The sequence below is a fragment of the Balaenoptera ricei genome, chromosome 5, assembly GCF_028023285.1.
Source record: "Balaenoptera ricei isolate mBalRic1 chromosome 5, mBalRic1.hap2, whole genome shotgun sequence".
In the NCBI taxonomy this organism is placed as follows: Eukaryota; Metazoa; Chordata; class Mammalia; order Artiodactyla; family Balaenopteridae; genus Balaenoptera; species Balaenoptera ricei.
The window spans coordinates 129,020,126-129,043,616 of NC_082643.1; the positions used below are offsets into that span (position 1 = coordinate 129,020,126).

The window sequence follows — 23,491 nt, forward strand, 5'->3', positions numbered from 1 at the left end:
AATTAATTTTTCAAATGGTAAGTACATTGTTTCTCTACCTTTATCTGAAAATATCTGTATATTTTAATGATAAACATTTTAACACTGAAGACCTCAACAATGCAATTAACTAACATGAGAAAAAAGAATATTTGATAGTGGAACAGCAATTCTTAATGAAATACTCAAGGTAAAATAGGAATAGAATGAAACTACTTAAATATAAAGACTGTTAATGCTTCCTGATTTTTATAATCAGAGAAATATTGGAGCCAATTCCATTAAATAGTCAGGAATACCCAATGTCACAATTATTCAGCATTGTTTTGGAGGTTGTTACCTACGGCAATGAGAAGAAAAATAATAATTTGTAACATAAGTTGCATAGTTAATAAGAAAAAGACAACCCAATAGAAAAATGGGCAAAAGATATGAACAGATAATTCACAAAGGAGAAAATCCATATAACGAATCAAAATCCATATAATATACTCAACCACATCTGTAGTCGGAGAAATACAAGATTAAAACAAAAATCATTTCCCTTTATGAAAGATTCGTAAAAAATAATAATAGTGGTACAATGAGCAGGGCGTTCTCAGGTGTTGTTGATTACAGTGTAAATGATAAAGCAATTTGGCAATATCTATTAGAATTATTTTAATACACAGGTAATCCAACTTTGGGGAGGAAAATTATGTAAACCCTTCTCTTAGGGATAAAAATATGATTAGAAGAAAGAATTTCCTCTTAAAAATGGAAATAATTGAAGTCCTAGCTTAATTTTGAAGGCTAAAGACTCAAATACATTTTGCTTTGACAGAATTTAGGTGTATTTTTTTTTATCATCTTCTTAATAAGTCTTAATGTGTCTTTATGTTTCAGGTATTTCTCTTATACATACTATACAGCTGATTTTTTTCAATCCAATGTAATAAGCTCTGTAGTCTACTTTGTTTACATTTATTATCATTTCTGATTTATTTTCACTGTTTGTCATTACAGTTCTGTTGCATTTACTTCCCATCTTATTCTGTGTTTTCTACTAACCATACTTCTTCTTTGCTTTATCTTCCTTTCCTCCCTTCTTTCATGTTGAATTTCCTTTTCATATGCATATTTAAATTTTCTTTCAGCAGATTTTTCTTGAATTAAAGTTTTTAGAATTTGTTCTGTTTCATTGCTTTTGGTTTTCTTCTTCAAGGAGTTCTGCTATATGTATGTTAAATCACCTGTGCCTAATTTTTATATCCATCACTTTCTCCACATCATTTTTTTCTCTATTTCTGTTATTTTAATTTTCCTCCATCTTCAATTTCCCTTAAGAAGTTATCTGTGGCATCTTATTTACTCTTGTGTTCCTTCTAATTTGTTCTTCATGTCTGAAATTATTTTTTAAATTTCTTATTCTTTCCTGAGCTCTGCCAGCAATATTTTCATACCTTCCTATTATCTTATTTCTCTAGTTCATTGGGAAATTTTCCCATTTCTGTTTTTCAAATTACGATGTTATTTTTTAATCTTTCCATTACTTTGTAATTTCTTTCATCTCATTTTATAATACATTCTGTTTTTATCTGCTTTATGGGCATATCTGTCTGGCATGCCTTTGTTGTCTATGAGAACATTAGTTCAACTGCACTCTTCCTGTTTCTTCTCAGTATTTATTCCAGTAAATGGCATCTGCATCACTAGCTGTTCATGTCAGAATCCTGGAACTGATTCTTAACACCTTCTTTTACCTCATCTAATCACCAGTTAATCCTGCCAACTCTACCTCTAAAATATATTTTACATACTTTTAATTCCCAATTCCACTGTCAGTTCCCTAATTCAAGTCACCAGCATCACTCATCTGAACTACTGCAATAGCCTCCTGCTTGTCTCTAAACATCTACTCTTGCCTCCTGCGTGAGTCAGCGTTTTTACTTGCAAACATCAAAATCTAACCTAGTTAGTTTATACAGAGAATATATTTATTAAAGGATATCAGCTCACAGACCCTCGAGGAGGGAAAGAGATTCAGGCTTTGCAGCTAAAAACAATGGCTGAATCACAGTGTAGGAGCTTCCCCAGAAGAAGACATCCTAACAACCCTGCTCAGCACAGACCCCACAGCCATGCTGTTGAAGCTAGGGGACTAGGTTCTGGGAGCTCTGGCTGCTTTCTCAGAATTCAGCCACTGACCTTGCTCCCTCACTGAAGTCAGTTTTGCTTATGCTGCTCACTTCCTCTTCTTGCTCAGTTCCTTATGAAGTTTCACATTGGAGGCGTGTACTGGCAGAGCCAGAAACACAAGCTCATGCCTTGGCTGCAAAGGTAGAGAGAACGAATGCATTTCGGCTTCTATCTAAAAGGAGAGGCCCAATGTGAGAAATTCTCCAAATGTAGAAGGGTCTGCAGGAAATGAAGAGTGGTCACATACATGATAAATGTCCTCCACATCCCTTCCAATTCATACTTCACACTGCAGCCAGCTCATTCTAAACTACACAGCTGATTATGTTACTAAACGTTAAACTAATTGTGGAAATTTAAAAACACACAGAAGTACAGATATACCAGGATAAGGAACATCCATGTGTCTCCCACCCAACTTCAACAAATATTTTGCCAATCTTGTTTCATCTTTCTTACTGATATCCTTCCCCAACTGGAGTATTCTGAGGCAAATCCCAGAAATCATATAATTTCTATCATTAATTCTTTAGTACCTTTAACAGATAAGGAGCTTTTAAAAGCATAACCAATAACACATATCTCAGAATTAACAGTAATTCCTTAATATTTAATGGTGAGTCCAGTTTCAAATTTCTCCGATTACCTCAAAAATACCCCTTTTACATTTGACTTAAAACAAGATCCAAAATAAGATCTATATAATGCATTTGTTTTATATATCTCTGAAGTTTCTTTTCATCTATGACTGCTGATCTCTCAACTTTTATTTTTTCCATGCCATTTTTTTTTTTTTTTAATTTTAAGAAACTGGACCATTTATCTATAGAATATATCATCTTCTGGGCTTAGATGATTACTTCCTAGAGGTGGCTTTTAGTTGTGCCTTTCGTATTTCCTGTAAACTGGTAGTTTATATCTACGGGCTTGATTAGATTCTGACTCAGTGTTGTTTGGCAGGAACACTTTCATAGGTGGTGCTGAGTACTTGCTGCTGCATCAAGTCAGGAGGCACGTAACGCTGACCCACTTTTAATGATGTTAAGAGTGATCAGTGCGTTCAGGTGTTGTCGGCTTCCTCCATCCTTTGGAAAGTTCCTCAATAATCTTCCACCTCAGTAGTTTTATCATTCACTGATGAATGGTGCCCATATCTATAATATGATTTCACTAAAGGATGCTAGATGGGGGTTTTTCTATTATTCCCTTGTATTTATTAGCTTGGATTATTCTATAGGAAATAACTTTCCTTCATCAATATTTTATTACCCTGAAGTTTAGATACAGGAGAGGCAGAAGAGAAGCTTAAAAGTCTTTATTTCCTGGTTTTTAGAGTAAAGAGTTAAAGCCCTAGCAACCTCCAAAGGTGACCAGTGTGTTTCTTACTTTTAATATCATTATGAACTCATAGATTTTCACACATTCGATCTGTTTAAATTGGCTGCAGATATTATTCTTCTCAATGCCTTATTTTATTTTATTTTTTTTAATATTTATTTATTTATTTTTAGCTGTGTTGGGTCTTCGTTTCGTGTGAGGGCTTTCTCTAGTTGCGGCAAGCGGGGCCCACTTCATCGTGGTGCGGGGGCCACTCTTCATCGCGGTGCGCAGGCCTCTCACTATCGCGGCCCCTCCCGTTGCGGGGCACAGGCTCCAGACGCACAGGCTCAGCAGTTGTGGCTCACGGGCCCAGTTGCTCCACGGCATGTGGGATCTTCCCAGACCAGGGCTCGAACCCGTGTCCCCTCCATTAGCCGGCAGATTCTCAACCACTGTGCCACCAGGGAAGCACTCAATGCTTTAATTGTCTCATTTTTGGCTAGTATAAGTTCCTTTATTTGATTCCTGGGTCCTTTTGGCAAGACAAGCCACAAAACAGAGAATGCCTAAAAATAAAGTCAAACAGAGGTATGCTGAACTAAAAAGAAAAAGACTGAGTCCTGATGACATTATTTGGACTTCTAGCTCCAATCATGCCTAAAGTTAGAATACTAAACTCTTACTTGCCACTGGAGGAGTCCTAATGCTTAGGGCCTAAAGGCCTCGCATTGTCCCTCTACAGCCTCAACTAACGGGACTCTTTTTCTCAATCACTATTCTCTGGCCACCTTGCACCTATTTTAGTTCTGGGAAAGCTCCAAGATCCCTTCCTTATCTTCCTTTGGGCTAAGATATGTGTTGGTGTAATCCCCCAGAGAAGAAAGTACTCTCAATAAAAAGACGGGGGCAGTCATTTCTGCAAGGTTACAGTTTATCTGAAGTTTATTCAATATTGTAAATCTTTAGAAGTTGGGAAACTTCTCTATATCATATTCTTGCATGGAAACGGTCTAGCTATTGATATTATGCTAAGATAAAAGTACCCGTCAGTGGGCTTCAAATTATGTTTCTCAAATATTTCTGCTAATAGGAGTCACTGGTATAGGTAACTTAAATTACCCTACAATTAGCAATTAATTAACTGCAACTTTATGGGCTATTTTCATCACTATGAAAAATACAGTAGTTAAGAATGTAGATTTTGAAGACAGTGTTACTTAGATAAGTACCTTAATTTCTCTGTGCCTCTGCTCCTTCATCTGTAAAATGGGAATCATAATAGGATCTTCACTCTGTAAGATTACTATGAGAATTAAACAGTACATTACACACTACCTGTAATATGGAAAGAACTCTATAAAATAGTTTGCCATTATCATTTTCCTCATTACCATTATTGTTATTTCTATCATGCATATTATCGAAACCAAGAGTGGAGTTCATGCTTTAGGATTAGAAGTTACCTAAAAAAATGTAAGACAGAGGAAGGAGCTGCAGAACATCAGAGAAGAAGGATCACAGGACTTACCCAAAGAGCCAGAAACCTGGCTATGGCCCTGATAAATCTAAATGAAGCAGAATCTTACTATGGGGGCAGAGAAAAGTGAAAATCTTTAAAATTTAATCATAGGATGATTTCTGTCAGATTAAGCCTTCTTTAGAGCTGGAGAAGTTGGATGTAAGAGTACGCAAACTTCAAAAGCAAAAGAACAAACGATTTGATTTAAAAATGGGCAGAGGATCCGAATAGACATTTTTCCGAAGAAGACACACAAATGGTCAACAGGTACCTGAAAAGGTGTTCAACATCACTAATCCTCAGGGAAATGCAAATCAAAACCACAATGAAATATATCACCTCATGACTGTTAAAATGGCTATCAAAAAGATAAATATAACAACTGTTTGCAAGTATGTAGAGAAAGGGAACCCTCATGCCCTGCTGATAGGAATGTAAATTGGTGTAGCCACCATGGAAAACAGTATGGAGGGTCCTCAAAAAATTAAGAACTACCATGTGACCCAACAATTCCACTTCTGGGTATATATCCAAAGAAGATGAAGGCAGGATCTCAAAGAGATATCTGCACTCTCACGTTCATTGCAGCATTATTCACAACAGCCAAGATACAATGGACAACCTAGGTGTCCATCAACAGATGAATGGATAAGGAAAATGTAAGTAAGTGTGTGTGTATGAATATTATTCAGCCATAAGAAAGGAGACCCTGCCATTTGTGACAAGATGGATGGACCCTGAGGGCATTATGCTAAGTGAAGTAAGTCAGAAAGAGAGGAACAAATACTATATGATATGACTTGTATGTGGACTCTAAAAGAGACAAACTATTAGAGGCAGAGAGTGGAATGATGGTTGCCAGGGGCTAGGCCGTGAAGGAAGTGGGGAGATGTTGGTCAAAGAGTACAAACTTCCTGTTATAAGATGAATAAGTTCTAGGGATCTATTGTACAGCATGGTGATTATAGTTAATAACACTGTATTATATACTTAAAAGTTGCTAAGAGAGTAGATCTTAAATGTTCTCACCACGAAAAAGGAAACGGTAATTATGTGATATGATGGAGGTGTTAGCTAATGCTATGTGGTAATCATTTTGCAATATATAAGTATCAAATCAATATGTTGTACACCTTAAACGTATACAATGTTATATGTCAATTATATCTTGATAAAGCTGGAAAAAAACAAATGACAAAGGGAAAAGGTAACCATCTACAAACCAAGGAGAGGCCTCAGAAAAAACCAACCCTGCTGACACCTTGATCTCAAGCTTTCTAGCTTCCAGAACTATGAAAAATAAATTTTTGTTATTCAAGCCACCCCCCCAAAAAAAGTACAACAAACAATATAAAGTGCAAATTATAGTGTTTACTCTTAGATTTGAAAATATTTATAACTTAGAGTAGGAAACATTTGGAAAAGTATTTAGAAATATTTTTGCGTAATACTGATTATCCATATACATAGTTCTGTACTAGTCCCTTTTAGCAGCATTCAACTTATGTGAGGTAGTAAAGTATACATAGTGTGATTTAGCCAATTTCTAGTAAACTCGGTAAACTGTTAGATTACAGCTATTTTACCTCAGATTTATTAGCCTGCCTATATTGGGGCTGTCGGGGCCTATCCAAATTTAAAATTCTGCAGTTCTGAGTAGCTATGCAGACACAGATTGAAAACCGTTGGCTCTTCCATACCACTACTGAGAGAGAAAAAATAAATAAGGTAATAGTTTTTCTCTAGAATTTAAGGGAATTAGAAAATGCCAATAATTTTAAGTTTGCTGTTCAGTATATGTATACAATAACACATATCTGGCTTATGGTTCTAAAGTGAATTATTTATTAGGACTTGAAAGAAAAAAGTAGTTATCTGTATTACAGGTAGCGGAATCCATCTTAATCTCTTAATCCTCTTATTGCTCAAATATGAGCATTATTCATACACATCCATTAACTTAGTGGTTAATTAGTAAGATCCTGAACTAAAATAAGACGGAAAGTGTAGTATTAAAAATCATGACTTATAGAAGCTAAGGGAGGATGGCAGGCATGGTAAGTATAAAATTTAACAGTCATGATTTTATTTCATAAGGAAAACTTTATAACAGAAAATGCATTTTTTAATAAAAAGGAGATAGCTGTGAATAAAAGTACCTCTATTTAGGTAAACAATTTCTATAATTTCATTCTATTACAAGTAATTCATACAGAACTCTCCTTATGATTTCACTGCATAGATATTCTCTTGTTATTTTAATGACGCCTGTGCAGTTTGACTTGAGTATAACTTCACATTTATAGACCACTGTCTATTCACTCATGACTTTATGCCACCCCGCAAAAAATGTCATATGAAGATTATTTCTTTTTTGAGATAAGGAAACTATGATCCAGAATTTTTATATTATCTTGCTATTCATAATTACACATAGAATTCCCTATTTTGTTCAATATATGTTCTTGTTATTCAACATATGCAATATCTGCAACCTGACTTTAGGAAACTGACTCTTAGCAATCGTCTAGCAGAGCCTTAAAAGAGAAAGCTCCACACAGCAGGTACTTTCCACCACAGTCTTAGCTAGGTTATCCTTGAATCCTTCCATGCCTTACAGAAAAAGCAATGAGTCTTCTGTAAACCACAGCCAGAAGTGTGATGGTGAGCACCACCATTCCACACACGAGGCTGAAAGCCCATCGTGGACCCCAGGCAGCGTACACTTGGCTGATGAAGACGGGTCCAAGAATCCGTGCTGCACTTCCAGACGCTGTTAACCAGCCCATGTACACACCCTGTTGGGGGAGAAGCAGACTGATACTCAGGTGTAGTTATTTGAAAAGCAAGGATGATGCTAATATTACCAAACTATGACAAACACGAGAATCACTTCCTCCATCTGTTATTTTTAAATTAAATATAAACTACCTCTCTATAAATACAGCAAATAATGAGCAATAAACTTATTTGATATACTGTTTAGGAAAATAAAAGTGTAAAAGAACAAACACTGTCTGCTGAAATGATTCATAAATTTACTTTTTAAGGCTACCATTTATTCTGTACTTGCTATTTTCCAGACACTGTGTCAGGTGCTCTACATATACTGTTTCCAACGTTCACAAATTTCTATGATTGGTATTATGCCCACTTAACAAATGTGGAAGCTAAAGCTCAGAAAATTCAAGTAACTTATCCAAGAGATATGAAGCCCTGTTTGGCTGACTCCACTGTATTAATTTCCGCTATACCACAATGTCACTGCTCCAACTACTGTATCCAAAACTATAGCCCATACAATATACCCAAGAATGTGCAATGCAGCATTATTTTTAATATCCTCCAATTGTAAATAACTTGTCTGTCAAGTGTGGATTAAGTAAATAAACTATGGTACATTTAATAAATGGAATGCTAAACAGTTGCTTAAAAGAATATGGTCTTATACAGAATAAGATCTTATAACAAGAATAACATCTCTATACGCATTGACATGGAAAGAAGGCCACGGTATGTTAAGGGGAAAAAAAATCCAAGATGTAAAAAAGGTTTATATACATGAGATATAATTCATTTTATCTTTTTTTAAAAAGGCATGAGGGTGGATATGTTTGAAAAGGCATAAAAAATATCGTGAAGTGTACAAATGAAGTAAACAGTGGTTGACTTTAGTGTGATGGAGGTATGGAGAGCCTTCCTTTTCTGCTATACACATTTCAAATTACTTGAATTTTGTTATAACCATCATGTATTGTTTTTGTAATTAATATGCTTTTATTCTTGACTTTGAAAATGTGAAAATATAACTTTATAGATTAAAAAACCTAGAAATTACCAAAATGTTTTACCTATTATTATAGCTTTAAAACACTGATGTTAAAATTTTTTTCTCTTTGCTTTATTTCAATAGAGCACTAATTTCTACCTTGAAAATGTAAAACTATCAATTTAATTTTTATAAAGAGGAAGGTACTATTTTCATTTTGTTGCCGTTTAAATAACTGCTACTAAAAAGAACAGTCACAAGTAAAACCTGGAAATAAGTAAATGTATAATAGGAAAATGACTGAATAAATGATGGTACATACATAAGATGGAATATGTCTCCATTAAAAATAATTCCCTAAAAGAAAATTAAATGTCATGGGAGAATATTTACAGCGTATTGTTATATTTCTTTAAAAAAGCAGATTACAGGGACTTCCCTGGTGGCACAGTGGTTAAGAATCCGCCTGCCAATGCGGGGGACACAGGTTCGAGCCCTGGTCGCGGAAGATCCCACGTGCCGCGGAGCAACTAAGCCCGTGCACCGCAACTACTGAGCCTGTGCACCTAGAGCCCTTGCTCCACAACAAGAGAAGCCACCCAGTGAGAAGCCCACACACTGCAACGAAGAGTAGCCCCCGCTCGCAGCAACTAGAGAAAGCCCACGCAACAAAGACCCAACACAGCCAAAAACAAAACAAAAAAAATACAGAATGGTAGCAAAAAACAAGACTGCTTACAAGTATACCTCATGCAATTGCAGTGTCATGCTAGCTGACTCACCTGAGGTTTTGGCCCCAGAATTTTTGAATATAATGTATATGACATAACATTACAGGATGGATAGCCTATGCCAATTAGCACAGCTGATGTGAGGAACTGGGCCAGATGGATCATGGGGGTGTAGAGGCACCAGGCTTGTTCAACTGGGCAACCAGTTGGTCCTTCATTGTGATCTTCTCTTGGAATCTTCCAAAGAGTAATAATTATTTCTCCAAATGTGGTATTAGGGATTGAATTATTATGTAAATCTGTAAGAACAAAATCAGTACAGTGTATTACTTGTTAATTTAAATGAATAACGGGCTAACATTATAGAATTATGTATAGCTATACCTTCCCACTGTATTTTGGGAAACTGATGTCCCCAAGGTAACAAGATAAAGAAGCCAACCCATACAACAATGAGTCCTCCCAGTAGAATAGCACGCTCGCCAACCCTGTTAAAGGACAGAAACTGTAATTAAAAAATGAAACATTGTATTACAACATAGTTTCATTACTTTTAGAATTTTTAAAACTATAAATAAAATAATATCTTGATACTTTTAGTGATATACTAATTAAAATAAATGCAAAATATAACTTCCCACTAAAAGGAACCAGGACTCCTCTGAAAACTGGCTGATGTCAGGTCTGGGGCAGAAAATATATAAGATGAGCCTGGACATCTTATCATACCAGAAAGAACAGAAATTACCAGTGACTACTCAGTCATGATTAGAAGGACTCAGAGGGAATTCCCTGGAGGTCCAATGGTTAGCGCTGTGAGCTTCTACTGCAGGGGGCACGGGTTCGATCCCTGGTCGGGGAACTAAGATCCTGCAGACCTCACAGCGTGGGTGCCCCCCCCCCCGCCAAAAAAAAGGACCCAGGGCCAATTTGAGGAAGCTGGCTAAAAATATGACAACGTGAACACCAAAAAGAACAGTAATGACAATGGCTTGAAACACATAAAAATGTTATTTATAAATTCATACTATATTAAAATAAAATACTCTTGGTCATTTTTAGAGGATGTTAGGGAACCCACTCATTATTTTAAAAATCAGTTAATAAAAGGAAAGGATCACCCTGTTTCTCCTACAAAAACTGTACCTCAGGATAACCAAATAGGTAGTGATGGAAAAGTTCTCTTTATATAAAGTGTTCCAGCAAATAAATAAAGGAATGATAGAATTAAAATACCAGCATTTTGCATTGATCTATTAATAAATTAATGGATCTAAGGAATGGTCAATGGCCACTTACATCATAAAAAGAGATAAACAAAACTTCACATTTCTCCTGATGTAAGCACATACCACCACCTATAAAACATTCTTGCCAAAAAAACTGAACTCAAATCTCATCAAGCTTCTAGATCTAAGTACCAATTTTCAAGAAATATAGTAAACATAGGAAAATATTAAAAAACAAAGACACCACAGGGATTTATTCAGCAAGATCCAAAATGTGGGAAACTATAGGGCAAACATCTTGGTTGCTTCAATTTGTAAGGGAGAAAAAGAGAGAGATGGAAGAGATGGAAAAGAAACTTATAGATTAAAAGAGACTTAAGAAACGTAAGAGCCTGAGTCAAGTGAGTAAGCTGTGAAATAAAACAATATAAAACAAAACAAATTTTTTAAAAAATTTGAGACAGTGGAAAAAATTTGAATACTCCCTGGATATTTGATGATACTTAGAAATCACTGTTAATTTTTTTAGATGTGATAATGCTGTCATCATTAACTTTTATTAGAGTTAATGAAATATTTATGGAAGACATGAAATGATGTCTAACATCAGCTTCAAAATAATCCAGGTGTAGGGGATAGGCAGTGTGGAGTAGGTGGAGGTATAGATGAATCAAGATTGTCCAAGGTTATAATTGTTGAAGCTGGGTAATAGATATTAAACATTCAGTACATGATTCTCTCTATACCTTTGCATATGTTTGAAATTTTCCATAACAAAAAATGAAATATACAGGGACTTCCCTGGAGGCACAGTGGTTGGGAATCTGCCTGCCAATACAGAGGACGTGGGTTCGATCCCTGGTCCGGGAGGATCCCACATGCTGTGGAGCAGCTGAGCCCGTGAGCCACAACTGCTGAGCCTGCATGCCACAACTACTGAAGCCCACGCACCCGGAGCCCATGCTCCACAACGGGAGAGGCCACTGCAATGAGAGGTCTGCACACCACGGCAGGGAGTGGCCCACGCTCGCTGCAACTGGAGAGAGCCCATGCGCAGTGACGAGGACCCAACGCAGCCAAGAATGAATGGATTAATTAATTAATTAATTAATTTTTAAAATGAAATATACAAACAAGATCAAAGATTCCTAAAACAAAACAAACAAACCCAACACTTCCCATTACCCTCAGAATACCTACAAGGCTTCACATCTTTCCAACCTGATCTTCTCCCATTTGCCATTTCTCTCATTCTGCTCTGGCCAAAATGGCCTTCCTGCTTGTCCCTTAAATGTACGAAGCTCAGTCTTCTGGGGCAAGAGAGTTCCAGGCCACTGCATGGCTGTTCTCTGACTTCACTGAGGTCTCTGCTTGGATGTAACTTCCGTTTGAGCTGCCCTCCTTGAGCAGCCAATCAAAACAACACATCCCCTCTCTCCCAACCCTGCCTTGCCACTTTTTATTCTCTTCCTCTGCTCTATTCTTCATAGTACTTCCCATGACCTGATTTCACATTTGTGTTTATTAGCTTTCCCCCCAGTAGAATACAAGCTCTTTGAAGGACATGAAATTGGATAATCTGTAAGAATGCCTATCAGCAGGACCACTCTACTTCTGTAGCAAGATGTAATGCATGTACTATTATTTAACTTTGAATATCAATCTATGTCTATGTTTGTATCTGTATCTTGGCCCCTCTACTTGGCTCTATAAGGATAGGAATCTTTGTAGTATTCCCCATAACACCTAACCCTACACACTGACTCAATATTTGTTAATTGATTTTAGAACTTTATTAAAGTTCTAAAGTATTGTTAAAATATTTTAGGAATAATTAAATCGTTAGAACTGTCTGAATTCATCAACTAATGTCCCACTCCAGACTATATGAATGAACTTAATTTTATACAAGTATTTTCCTTAGTGTGTGCTTTACAGTTATACTTTTACAAAATGCTTCTTTAAAAAAGTGTTCTGTGATCAAAGTTACAATTAACTTTGAGAAATGCTACGTACTCTTGTCACGAAGGTGATATAGTATATATATTGAAGATTTAGAAATTTTAGAGTAAAGAAGTTTGGTGATTTTAACCAGAATTTTCCAGACTTAACCATTAACCTTTCACAGCAGAACAATGTTTTATGAAATACGCTTATAGAAATACTTTAAATAAAACATAATATACAAAAGATACATTAGAAGACAATTATTCACTTTGTAAAATATCTTGCTTTACCAAAGAACATACTACATGGTATAGAAATATGCTCCCTTAATAAATTTTAAATCTGTTTGCAAACATTCAAGGACTAAAACTCATACATAAGGACAGAAAAGCTTTATATTATTTTACTAATATATTCATTTACATCATTAGCTCTATTTCATGTTTCACTTTAAAACAAAAAAAGACTTTAAATAAAACCAAAGACAAATAACCTACTTTTTGGAAAGTAATTTTATCCCCATGAAAATAATAACTGCCTCAACTCCAAGAGCAGCAAGTATTATGCCATCGTATAACACAGCTTGTTCTCTGGTCCAGGCATACATATCCATTGTTAATGGAGTAACAATGCTAAGAAAAATAAAAAAGAAATTATTCTTATTTTATTTCAATCATAGGCATTGTTACTTAAAGTTGAAATAGTAAGATTTAATAGTGATACCAACACATTCAAGAATCTGCATCCCTTTTAACAATGACACCAGATCTACATAAACAAAAATTTTAAAACATTTTAAGGACATTTTGTTGTAACATGCACAAGCTACTAAGTTTGGCTGTTTGCATTTTTATTTTTTAATATTTACTGTAATTATATAAGTAACATGTCCAACATTGCAAAAAGTTTGAAAAACAGGAAAAGGAAACAAACCAACCATAATTCCTACCATTCTAATATAATTAAAAAATCATGGTTGTATTTTGATTTAAACTGGTCTCTTTTCAATGAAATAATGTTACTATGATTAAGTTATTAACTTACTATGATTAAGTTATTAGAAACTTCTGGGATTTTTTTTTCTCTTCCTCTGTCTCTTTCATACCTATTTTTGAATGTACATATTTTTCTCCCTACCTCCGAATGCTGCTCTTCCTTTATATGACTATCTGTCTCCTTCCTTGCCAAGCTTCTTTTCCTACTTTCTGTCTCCTTCTGTTAACTGGCTACAAAAAGGAATTTTAAAATATTCCAAATATTCATTCTTTTAAAAAAAATCACCATTTTTAATTTTAAAATCAGATGAGCTGCTTTGGAAGATAGTTCACTCGTTTCTCAATAAGTGAAACATAGAATTATCATATGATCCACTTCCTGGTATATACCCAAAAGAACTGAAAGCAGGGACTCAGATACTTGTACACTAATGTTCATAGTAGCATTATTTACAATAGCCAAAAGATGGAAATAACCCAAATTTCCACTGACAGATGAATGGATAAACAAAATTGGTATATAAATACAGTGGAATATTATTCAGCCATAAAAAGGTATAAAATTCTGACACATGCTACAACATGGATGAACCTTGAAAACATCATTCCAAGTGAAACATACAAGACAAAAAATGACAAAGGATGCATGATTCCACTCATATGAAGTACCTAAAATAGTCAAATTCATAAAGAAAGAAAGGAGAATAGAGGAAACCAGGGGCTGGGTGAGAGGGAATGGGACTTAGTGATAAATGGGTGTAGCACTTCTGTTTGGGATGATAAAAAGGTTCTGGAAATGGGTGGTGGTGATGGTTGCACAACACTGTGAATGTATTTAATGCCACTGAATTGTGCAATTAAAAGTAATTAAAATGGTACACCTGAAACAAATACATTATTATATACAAATCTGGCCTCAATAAAAACAAAAGAAAATATGGCAGAAAAGCTCTAAGAATCATAGCAGACTACAAGTTTAATACATGTCCAATAACATGGTTCAAAAATGGGAAATAAATATACAAGAGAATAAATTATATCCTTTAAATTGAAAAAAGAAGTTAAAATATTAAGTTTATGTTATGTATATTTACCATAATAAAATAAATACCCCCAAAATCAGATGAGCTAAAAATTCCATGTATCTCAATAATTTAAAAAAAAAAATCAAGTATATCTGGCATAAAATGTACTGGCATAAAAATGTTACAAGATATCGAAAAGTGAAAAAACCAAGTTGTCAAATGATAATATCACATATTCTTGTTGGTTTAAAGGACACACACACACACACCCCTTAATACTTACAGTTGTATAGAAAAAAATGTTTCAAAACAACACACACTGAAGTATTAGCAGTGGTTACCTCCAGGGAAAGAAGTGGATGTGGAAATACAGTTGTAGTGTTTGGAATATTTACAAGAATATACTATTTTAATAATATAATGGAAAGGTATTTTAAAAATTAAAAAGCCATATGACAAGGGACGTCCCTGGTGGTCCAGTGGGTAGAACTCTGCATACCCAACACAGGGGGCCTGGGTTCAATCCCTGGTTAGGGAACTAGATACCGCCTGCATGCTGCAACTTTAAGAGTTCGCATGCTGCAACTAAGACTCCACGTGTTGCAACTGAGAAGTCCGCATGCTGCATCTAAAAAGATCCCGTGTGCTGCAACTAAGACCCAGCACAGCCAAAATAAATAAATAAATAAATAAATAGTTTTAAAAATAAATAAATATATTTTTTAAAAAGCCATATGGTAACTAACGGTCAACAAAGCCTACACCAGGCAGAGATTTTGTAATATACTAGCTTTCTTCAGGATCAGGGCTTAAACAGAGTTAAAATTTCTAGACTGAACCCAACATACATAAGTAGGGCGCTGCAGGACAGAAGGGAGTGGCAGGATATATTTAAAGTGATGAAAGGGAAAAACTTACAACCAAGATTACTCTACCCAGCAAGGATCTCATTCAGATTCAACAGAGAAATCAAAAGCTTTACAGACAAGCAAAAACTAAGAGAATTCAGCACTACCAAACCAGCTCTACAACAAATGCTAAAGAAACTTCTCTAGGACGGAAACACAAGAGAAGAAAAAGACCCATAAAAACAAGCCAAAACAATTAAGAAAATGGTAATAGGAGCATACATATCGATAATTACCTTGAATGTAAATAGATTAAATGCTCCAACCAAAAGACAAAGACTGGCTGAACGGATACAAAAACAAGATCCATATATAAGCTGTCTACAAGAGGCCCATTTCAGGGATTTTCCTGGTGGCACAATGGTTAAGAGTCTGCCTGCCAACGCAGGGAACAGGGGTTCGATCCCTGGTCTGGGAAGATCCCACATGCCACTAAGCAACTAAGCTCGTGAGCCACAACTACTGAACCTGCACTCTAGAGCCCGCAAGCCACAACTACTGAGCCCACGTGCCACAACTACTGAGGCCTGCGTGCCTAGAGCCCGTGCTCCACAACAAGAGAAGCCACTGCAATGAGAAGCCCACACACCACAACGAAGAATAGCCCCCACGAGCCACAACTAGAGAACGCCCACGTGCAGCAACAAAGACCCAACACAGCCAAAAATAAATTAATTAATTAAAATAATTAAAAAAAAGAGACCCACTTCAGACCTAGGGACACATACAGACTGAAAGTGAGGAGACAGAAAAAGATGTGCCATGCAAATGGAAATCAAAAGAAAGCTGGAGTAGCAATTCTCATATCAGATAAAATAGACTTTAAAACAAAGACTGTTAGAAGAGATAAGGAAGGACACTACATAATGATCAATGGATTGATCCAAGAAGAGGATATGACAATTATAAATATTTATGCACCCAGCATAGGAGCACCTCAATACATAAGGCAAATGCTAACAGCCATAAAAGGGGAAATCGACAGTAATGCAATAATAGTGGGGGACTTTAACACCCCACTTACACCAATGGACAGATCATCCAGACAGAAAATAAATAAGGAAATACAAGCTTTAAATGATACAACAGACCAGATAGATTTAATTGATATTTATAGGACAGTCCACCCAAAAGCGGCAGAATACACTTTCTTCTCAAGCGCACGTGGAACATTCTCCAGGATAGATCACATCTGGGATCACAAATCAGCCTCAGAAAATTTAAGAAAACTGAAATCATATCAAGCATCTTTTCCAACCACAACGCTATGTGATTAGAAATCAATTACAGGAAGAAAATTGTAAAAAACACAAACACATGGAGGCTAAACAATACACTACTAAATAACCAAGAGATCACGGAAGAAATCAAAGAGGAAATTTAAAAAAAAAAAAAGAAACAAATGACAATGAAAACACGACAACCCAAAACTTATGGGATGCAGCAAACGCAGTTCTAAGAGGGAAGTTTACAGTAATTCAATCTCACCTCAGGAAACAAGAAAAATCTCAAATAAACAATCTAAACTTACACCTAAAGCAACTAGAGAAAGAAGAACAAAAAACACCGAAGTTAGTAGAAAGAAAGAAATCATAAAGATCAGAATAGAAATAAATGAAATAGAAATGAAGAAAACAATAGCAAAGATCAATAAAACTAAAAGTTGGTTCTTTGAGAACAGAAACAAAATTGATGAACCTTTAGCCAGACTCATCAAGAAAAAAGGGACAGTATTCAAATCAGTAACATTAGAAATGAAAAAGGAGAAATTACAACTGACACCACAGAAATACAATGGCTCATAAGAGACTACTTCAAGCAACTATATGCCAATACAATGGACAACCTGGAAGAAATGGACAAATTCATAGAAAGGTACAACATTCCAAGAATGATTCAGGAAGAATTAGAAAATATAAACAGATGAATCACAAGTAATGAAATTCAAGCTGTAATTAAAAAGCTTGCAGCAAATAAAAGTCCAAGACCAGATGGCTTCACAGGCAAATTCTATCAAACATTTAGAGAAGAGATAACACCTATCCTTCTCAAACTCTTCCAAAAAAATTGCAGAGGAAGGAACACTCCCAAACTCGTTCTACAAGGCCACAATCACCCTGATACCAAAACCAGACAAAGATATCACAAAAAAAGAAAATTACAGACCAATATCACTGAGGAATATAGACGCAAAAATCCTAAACAAAATTCTAGCAAACAGAAACCAACAACACATTTAAAGGATCACATACCATGATCAAGTGGGATTTATCCCAGTGACGCAAGGATTCTTCAATATATGAAATCAATCAATGTGATACACCATATTAACAAATTAAAGAATAAAAACCATATGATCATCTCAATAGATGCAGAAAAAGCTTTTGACAAAATTCAACACCCATTTATGATAAAAACTCTCCAGAAAGTGGGCATAGAGGGAACCTACCTCAACATAATAAAGGTCATATACAACAAACCCACAGCAAACATCACCCTCAATGGTGAAAAACAAAGCATTTCCTCTAAGATCAGGAACAAGACAAGGATGTCCACTCTCACCACTATTATTCATCATAGTTTTGGAAGTCCTAGCCACGGCAATCAGAGAAGAAAAAGAAATAAAAGCAATACAAATTGGAAAAGAAGAAGTAAAACTGTCACCGTTTGCAGATGATATGATACTATACATAGGTAATCCTAAAGATTCCACCAGAAAACTACTAGAGCTAATCAATGAATTTGGTAAAGTTGCAGGATAAAAATTAAAGCACAGAAATCTCATACATTCCTATACCCTAACAATGAAAAATCAGAAAGAGAAATTAAGGAAACAATCTCATTTACCATTGCAACAAAAATGAATAAGATACCTAGGAATCAACCTACCTAAGGAGGCAAAAGACCTGTACTCAGAAAACTATAAAACACTGATGAAAGAAATCAAAGATGACACAAACAGATGGAGAGATATACCATGTTCTTGGATGTGAAGAATCAATATTGTAAAAATGACTATACTACCCAAAGCAATCTACAGATTCAACGCATTCCCTATTAAATTACCAATGGCATTTTCCACAGAATTAGAACAAAAAATTTTACAGTTTGTATGGAAACATAAAAGACCCCGAATAGCCAAAGCAATCTTGAGAAAGAAAAATGGAGCTGGAGGAATCAGGCTCCCTGACTACAGACTATACTACAAAGCAACAGTAATCAAGACAGTATGGTACTGGCACAAAAACAGAAATATAGATCAATGCAACAGGAGAGAAAGGCCAGAGATAAACCCACACACCTATGGTCACCTAATCTATGACAAATGAGGCAAGAATATACAAGGGCGAAAAGACAGTCTCTTCAATAAGTGGTGCTGGGTAAACAGGACCTCTACATGTAAAAGAATGAAATTAGAACATTTTCTGACACTATACACAAAAATAAACTCAAAATGGATTAAATACCTAAATATAAGACCAGACACTATAAAATTCTTAGAGGAAAACATGGACAGAACACTCTCTGACATAAATCATAGCAATATCTTTTTGGATCCACCTCCTAGAGTAATGAAAATAAAAACAAAAATAAACAAATGAGACCTAATTAAACTTAAAAGGTTTTGCACAGCAAAGGAAACCATAAACAAAATGAAAAGACAACCCATGGAATGGGAGAAAATATTTGCAAACAAAGTGACAACCAACAAGGGATTAATCTCCAAAATATACAAACAACTCATGCAGCTCAATATCAAAAAAAAAAAAAACAACTCAATCAAAACATGGGCAGAAGATCTAAATAGACATTTCTCCAAAGAAGATATACAGATGGCCAAGAGGCACTTGAAAAGATGCTCAACATCACTCATCATTAGAGAAATACATATCAAAACTACAATGAGGTATCATCTCACACTGGTCAGAATGGCCATCATCAAAAAATCTACAAACAATAAATGCTGGAGAGAGTGTGGAGAAAAGGGAACCCTCTTGCACTGTTGGTGGGAATGTAAATTGTTACAGCCACTATGGAGAACTGTATGGATGTTCATTAAGAAACTAAAAATAGAGCTACCATATGACACTGCAGTCCCACTCCTGGGCATATATCTGGAGAAAACCATAATTCAAAGAGACACATGTACCCCAGTGTTCACTGCAGCACTATTTACAATAGCCAGGACATGGAAACAACCTAAATGTCCATCAACAGATGAAAGGATAAAGAAGATGTGGTATATATATACAATGGAATATTACCCAGCCATAAAAAGGAACAAAATTGGGTCATTTGTAGAGATGTGGATGGACCTAGAGTCTGTCATACAGAGTGAAGTAAGTCAGAAAGAGAAAAACAAATATCGTATATTAACGCATGTATGTGGAATCTAGAAAAATGGTACAGATGCACCTATTTTCAGGGCAGGAATAGAGACGCAGATGTAGAGAATGGATATGTGGACATGGTGGGGAAGGGGAGGGTGGGATGAACTGGGAGATTAGGATTGACATATATACGCTACCATGTGTAAAATAGATAGCTAGTGGAACCTGCTGTATATAGCACAGGGAGCTCAGCTCGATGCTCTGTGATGACCTAGGTGGGTGGAATTGTGGGGGAAGTGGGAGGGAGGCCCCATATATATGTATATATGTATACATATAGCTGATTCACTTCGTTGTACAGCAAAAACTAACACAATACTGTAAAGCAACTATACTCCAATTAAAAAAAAAAAAAAGCCATATGATAACTAATGGTCAACAAAGCCCACACAAGGCAGAGATTCTGTAATATACTAGGTTTTTTCAGGATCAGGGCTTAAACAGAGTTAAAATTTCTAGACTGAACCCAACATACATATGTAGGGAGCTATATAGCTTAAAGTAAATTAAATTAATACACAAAGTTTTATAAGTATATTTATCATAAAACTCAGAGGAAAGGGAGAAAGACCAGTGAATCAGACTCCCTTGTAAGGAAGGAAGATAAGGCAGTAAGATTACAGGCAGAGAATTAACTACATTCAAGTTAAAAGGCAAAAAATTTATATATGCTTTTTACATCATAAGAAAAATACGCCTTACATAAGGTTTTTGAGAACATCTATATTCCTGATTAATATTGCATTAAGAAATATAGGTTACTCACACAATCAGATTTAGATGAAAACAGAAAAAAACTTACGTTTCAAAAAGGGCAAAGATAAACAGAATCACAAAAAACAGAACATTGGTGGCCACAACAGCAACTTGATCAATATTTCCTTGGGGGACCTGAACTTCATCTGTACTTGCTGTAGTAAACAGAAGAAAAATTATATTACCTACACAACTAATTTTTCTTATGACACTAAAATAGTGTAAAAATTATATGTAGCAAATTCAATGACTAAACATTTAAAATCATTTTTTTAGGCTTTCAAAGCAATTTAAAAGTTAACAATTTACATAACAGAAATAACTTTTAAATGGCATTTAAAATTAAAGTGAATTTTCTTCCCAGGACATACACTTCAATTCTGTTACCTACAGGAAATACTCAGATTTTCTATTTGGCGTCTCTCAACCAAAAACAGAAATGTATGTCCATAGAATTCTATAAAATGATCTCATACTAAATACTAAATTTGCTTTAAATTTCAGTTGCAGATTTTTTTCTACCTTACCTAAATTTTAAATTTACACGTATTTCATGAAGACCTCAAATAGTTTATTAAATAAGTTCTCAGTTCTATGATTCACCTCAATGGATATATATTTTGAATTTCTATTAGTAAATATTAGTAAATATCCTTATTTTTTAGCCACAATTTTTTTAAGTCCTTACGTTATCATTTATATTTTTTGCAAAGAACTACCAAGATTTGATGGTGGTTTTATAAATTAGGAAGGCAAATGAGTTAAGATATTCACTTATCTTGAACTATATAGTTAAGTAACACACTCAATATAAGCTGTATCTGATGTAACTGAGAAATGTGAAGCCATATATTGATACATGTATGTATACATATCCATCATGCTACTTTATAATTTACTCACTTATTCAGAGTAAACCAGGCAAGTAATACAAGAATGTATGTTATCTTTAAGTGCATGTGTAGCAGAAGTGGGGGCAGGGGGTAATTTTCCTAAGACACAGTAAATGTCTGTAATTTTTTCATTATAGTGCCTGCCTTTATATCTCAGGATACCTGAGGAGGAGTTCTTCCTCCACTAGTAAGTGAGATTTGAAAATAGTCTGCTATACTTGGGGGCAATTAAGCACCTTAGACACTCGACATAGGGTTATGACCTCCCTTTCACACAAAGAAAACCAGTCACACCTTTGTCCAGTTCCTTTTCTGGGGTAGACTCTGGTCCCTGTGGGCCTTGAATTATTTTGGATAGACCTCCCTGATTCTCAATCACCACCTAGAAGCCAGTCTTTACTCCTTTGAATCAAATATCAACATTGCCCCAAGTTAGACTGGAGTTTACTTCATATGTGGTTAGTTTTCTGCAGCCTCCAACCAGTGCTAGCTTTAGTGGGGAGACTCAGAAATGTTGCATCCTAAACTGTGGGAACTGACTAGGTATCCTAATTATAAGAATTTTAAGAAAACACTACATATTGATTAAAAAACTGTGTAATTGGAAATTAAATCCTATCCCATGATAACACCTTTAATAATAGGAACAACTTGATATGTTTTATCTAAACATTTACTGAAATTTAAAAATGATCTTTGTTTTATAAAAATTATTTTGAAGGACCTAGAAATCTTATGAAAGGAAACAGATCTCTCCGTTTTAAACTCTCATTTGTGTTTTAGAGCAGTGCTGTCCAATAGAACTCTGACGTGATGGAAATGCTTTCTCTCTACTGTCCAGGACAGCTGGCTGCTAGTCACATATACCCATTAACTAAGCACTTGACATGTAGCTAGTGTGGGAGTTCCCTGGAGGTCCGGTGGCTAGGATTCGGCGCTTTCACTGATGTGGCCCGGGTTCAATCCCTGGTCAGGGAACTAAGATCCTGCAAGCCACGCCACACAGCCAAAAAAAAAAAAAAAAAAACGTGTAGCTAGTGAGATAGTGAGAATGAGGAATTTCTTAAATGTAATTAAGTTTAAACAGCCAAATGTGACTAGTGGCTACCACACTGGACAATGTAGCTGTATGTCTTTGCTACTCAAAGTGTGGTTCACAGACCAGCAGCATCAGTTCCCATGGGAGCTTGTTATAAATGTAGATTCGCCCTCCCCAGGCCTACTGAAACAGACTCTGCACTTTAACAAGGTTCCCAGGTGCTTTCTAAGCATATTAGTCAATAAAGCAAGGATCTATATGGTTATCCCCTTCAACTTATGAAAGATTTCTTGTGTATCTTCCCTCTCTCAGCCCCTCAACCTCACCCTCTTTAACTTGCTCATTCTCTTTACCCTTAAAGACGTAGAGAGATAGGTCCTTTAAGTTAGCATCCTATCTTACACCTTTTCAAAAGAGTAGCTTATACCCACTGCTGGCACTTCCTCAACTCATTCTTTCTTTTGTTCTTTCTTTTAATTTTGAAAACTTTCAAACACATCCTTATCCATCTATGCCCTAGATTCAACAATATTTTGCCACACTTGATTCATCTACCCCTTCCTTTCCTCCTTTCTCTCACTCTCTCTTTGTTGCTGTAGTGTTTTTCACTAGATGATTCCCAAATTTCTATCTCTAGCTTTGATCCCTACTGCCAAAATTACAGATGCCTCTGGAATTTTTTAGTTATTCTAGGGTAGCATTATATTTGTGGCTTGAACCAAATTGAAATCATCTTATCTTTTCAGCCAGTGTCCCTTCTTAAATTCTTCTTCTCTCATTCTTTCAATTATTTAGAATCAAAACTCAGCAGA

The 23,491-nt window shown here is 35.5% G+C and overlaps 1 protein-coding gene across 7 annotated transcripts in view; it reads right to left on the reverse strand.

Annotated features, from left to right (window-relative positions):
- MFSD8 (major facilitator superfamily domain containing 8) overlaps window positions 1-23,491 on the reverse strand; it is a 127,896-nt gene that overhangs the window by 1,375 nt on the left and 103,030 nt on the right. For 3 of the 7 annotated variants that reach the window (XM_059923577.1, XM_059923578.1, XM_059923573.1), the window contains 5 exons: window positions 20,794-20,902; window positions 13,170-13,304; window positions 9,881-9,984; window positions 9,548-9,795; window positions 6,370-7,794 (listed from right to left, as the gene is read on the reverse strand). In XM_059923577.1, coding sequence (XP_059779560.1) covers window positions 7,588-7,794; window positions 9,548-9,795; window positions 9,881-9,984; window positions 13,170-13,304; window positions 20,794-20,902 — 803 coding nt within the window. In that variant the 3' untranslated portion in view covers window positions 6,370-7,587. Of the gene's footprint in view, window positions 1-855; window positions 4,044-4,706; window positions 4,781-6,369; window positions 7,795-9,547; window positions 9,796-9,880; window positions 9,985-13,169; window positions 13,305-20,793; window positions 20,903-23,491 lie in introns of those variants that run through there. The other 4 variants (XM_059923575.1, XM_059923574.1, XM_059923576.1 and 1 more) reach the window with 4 other exon arrangements.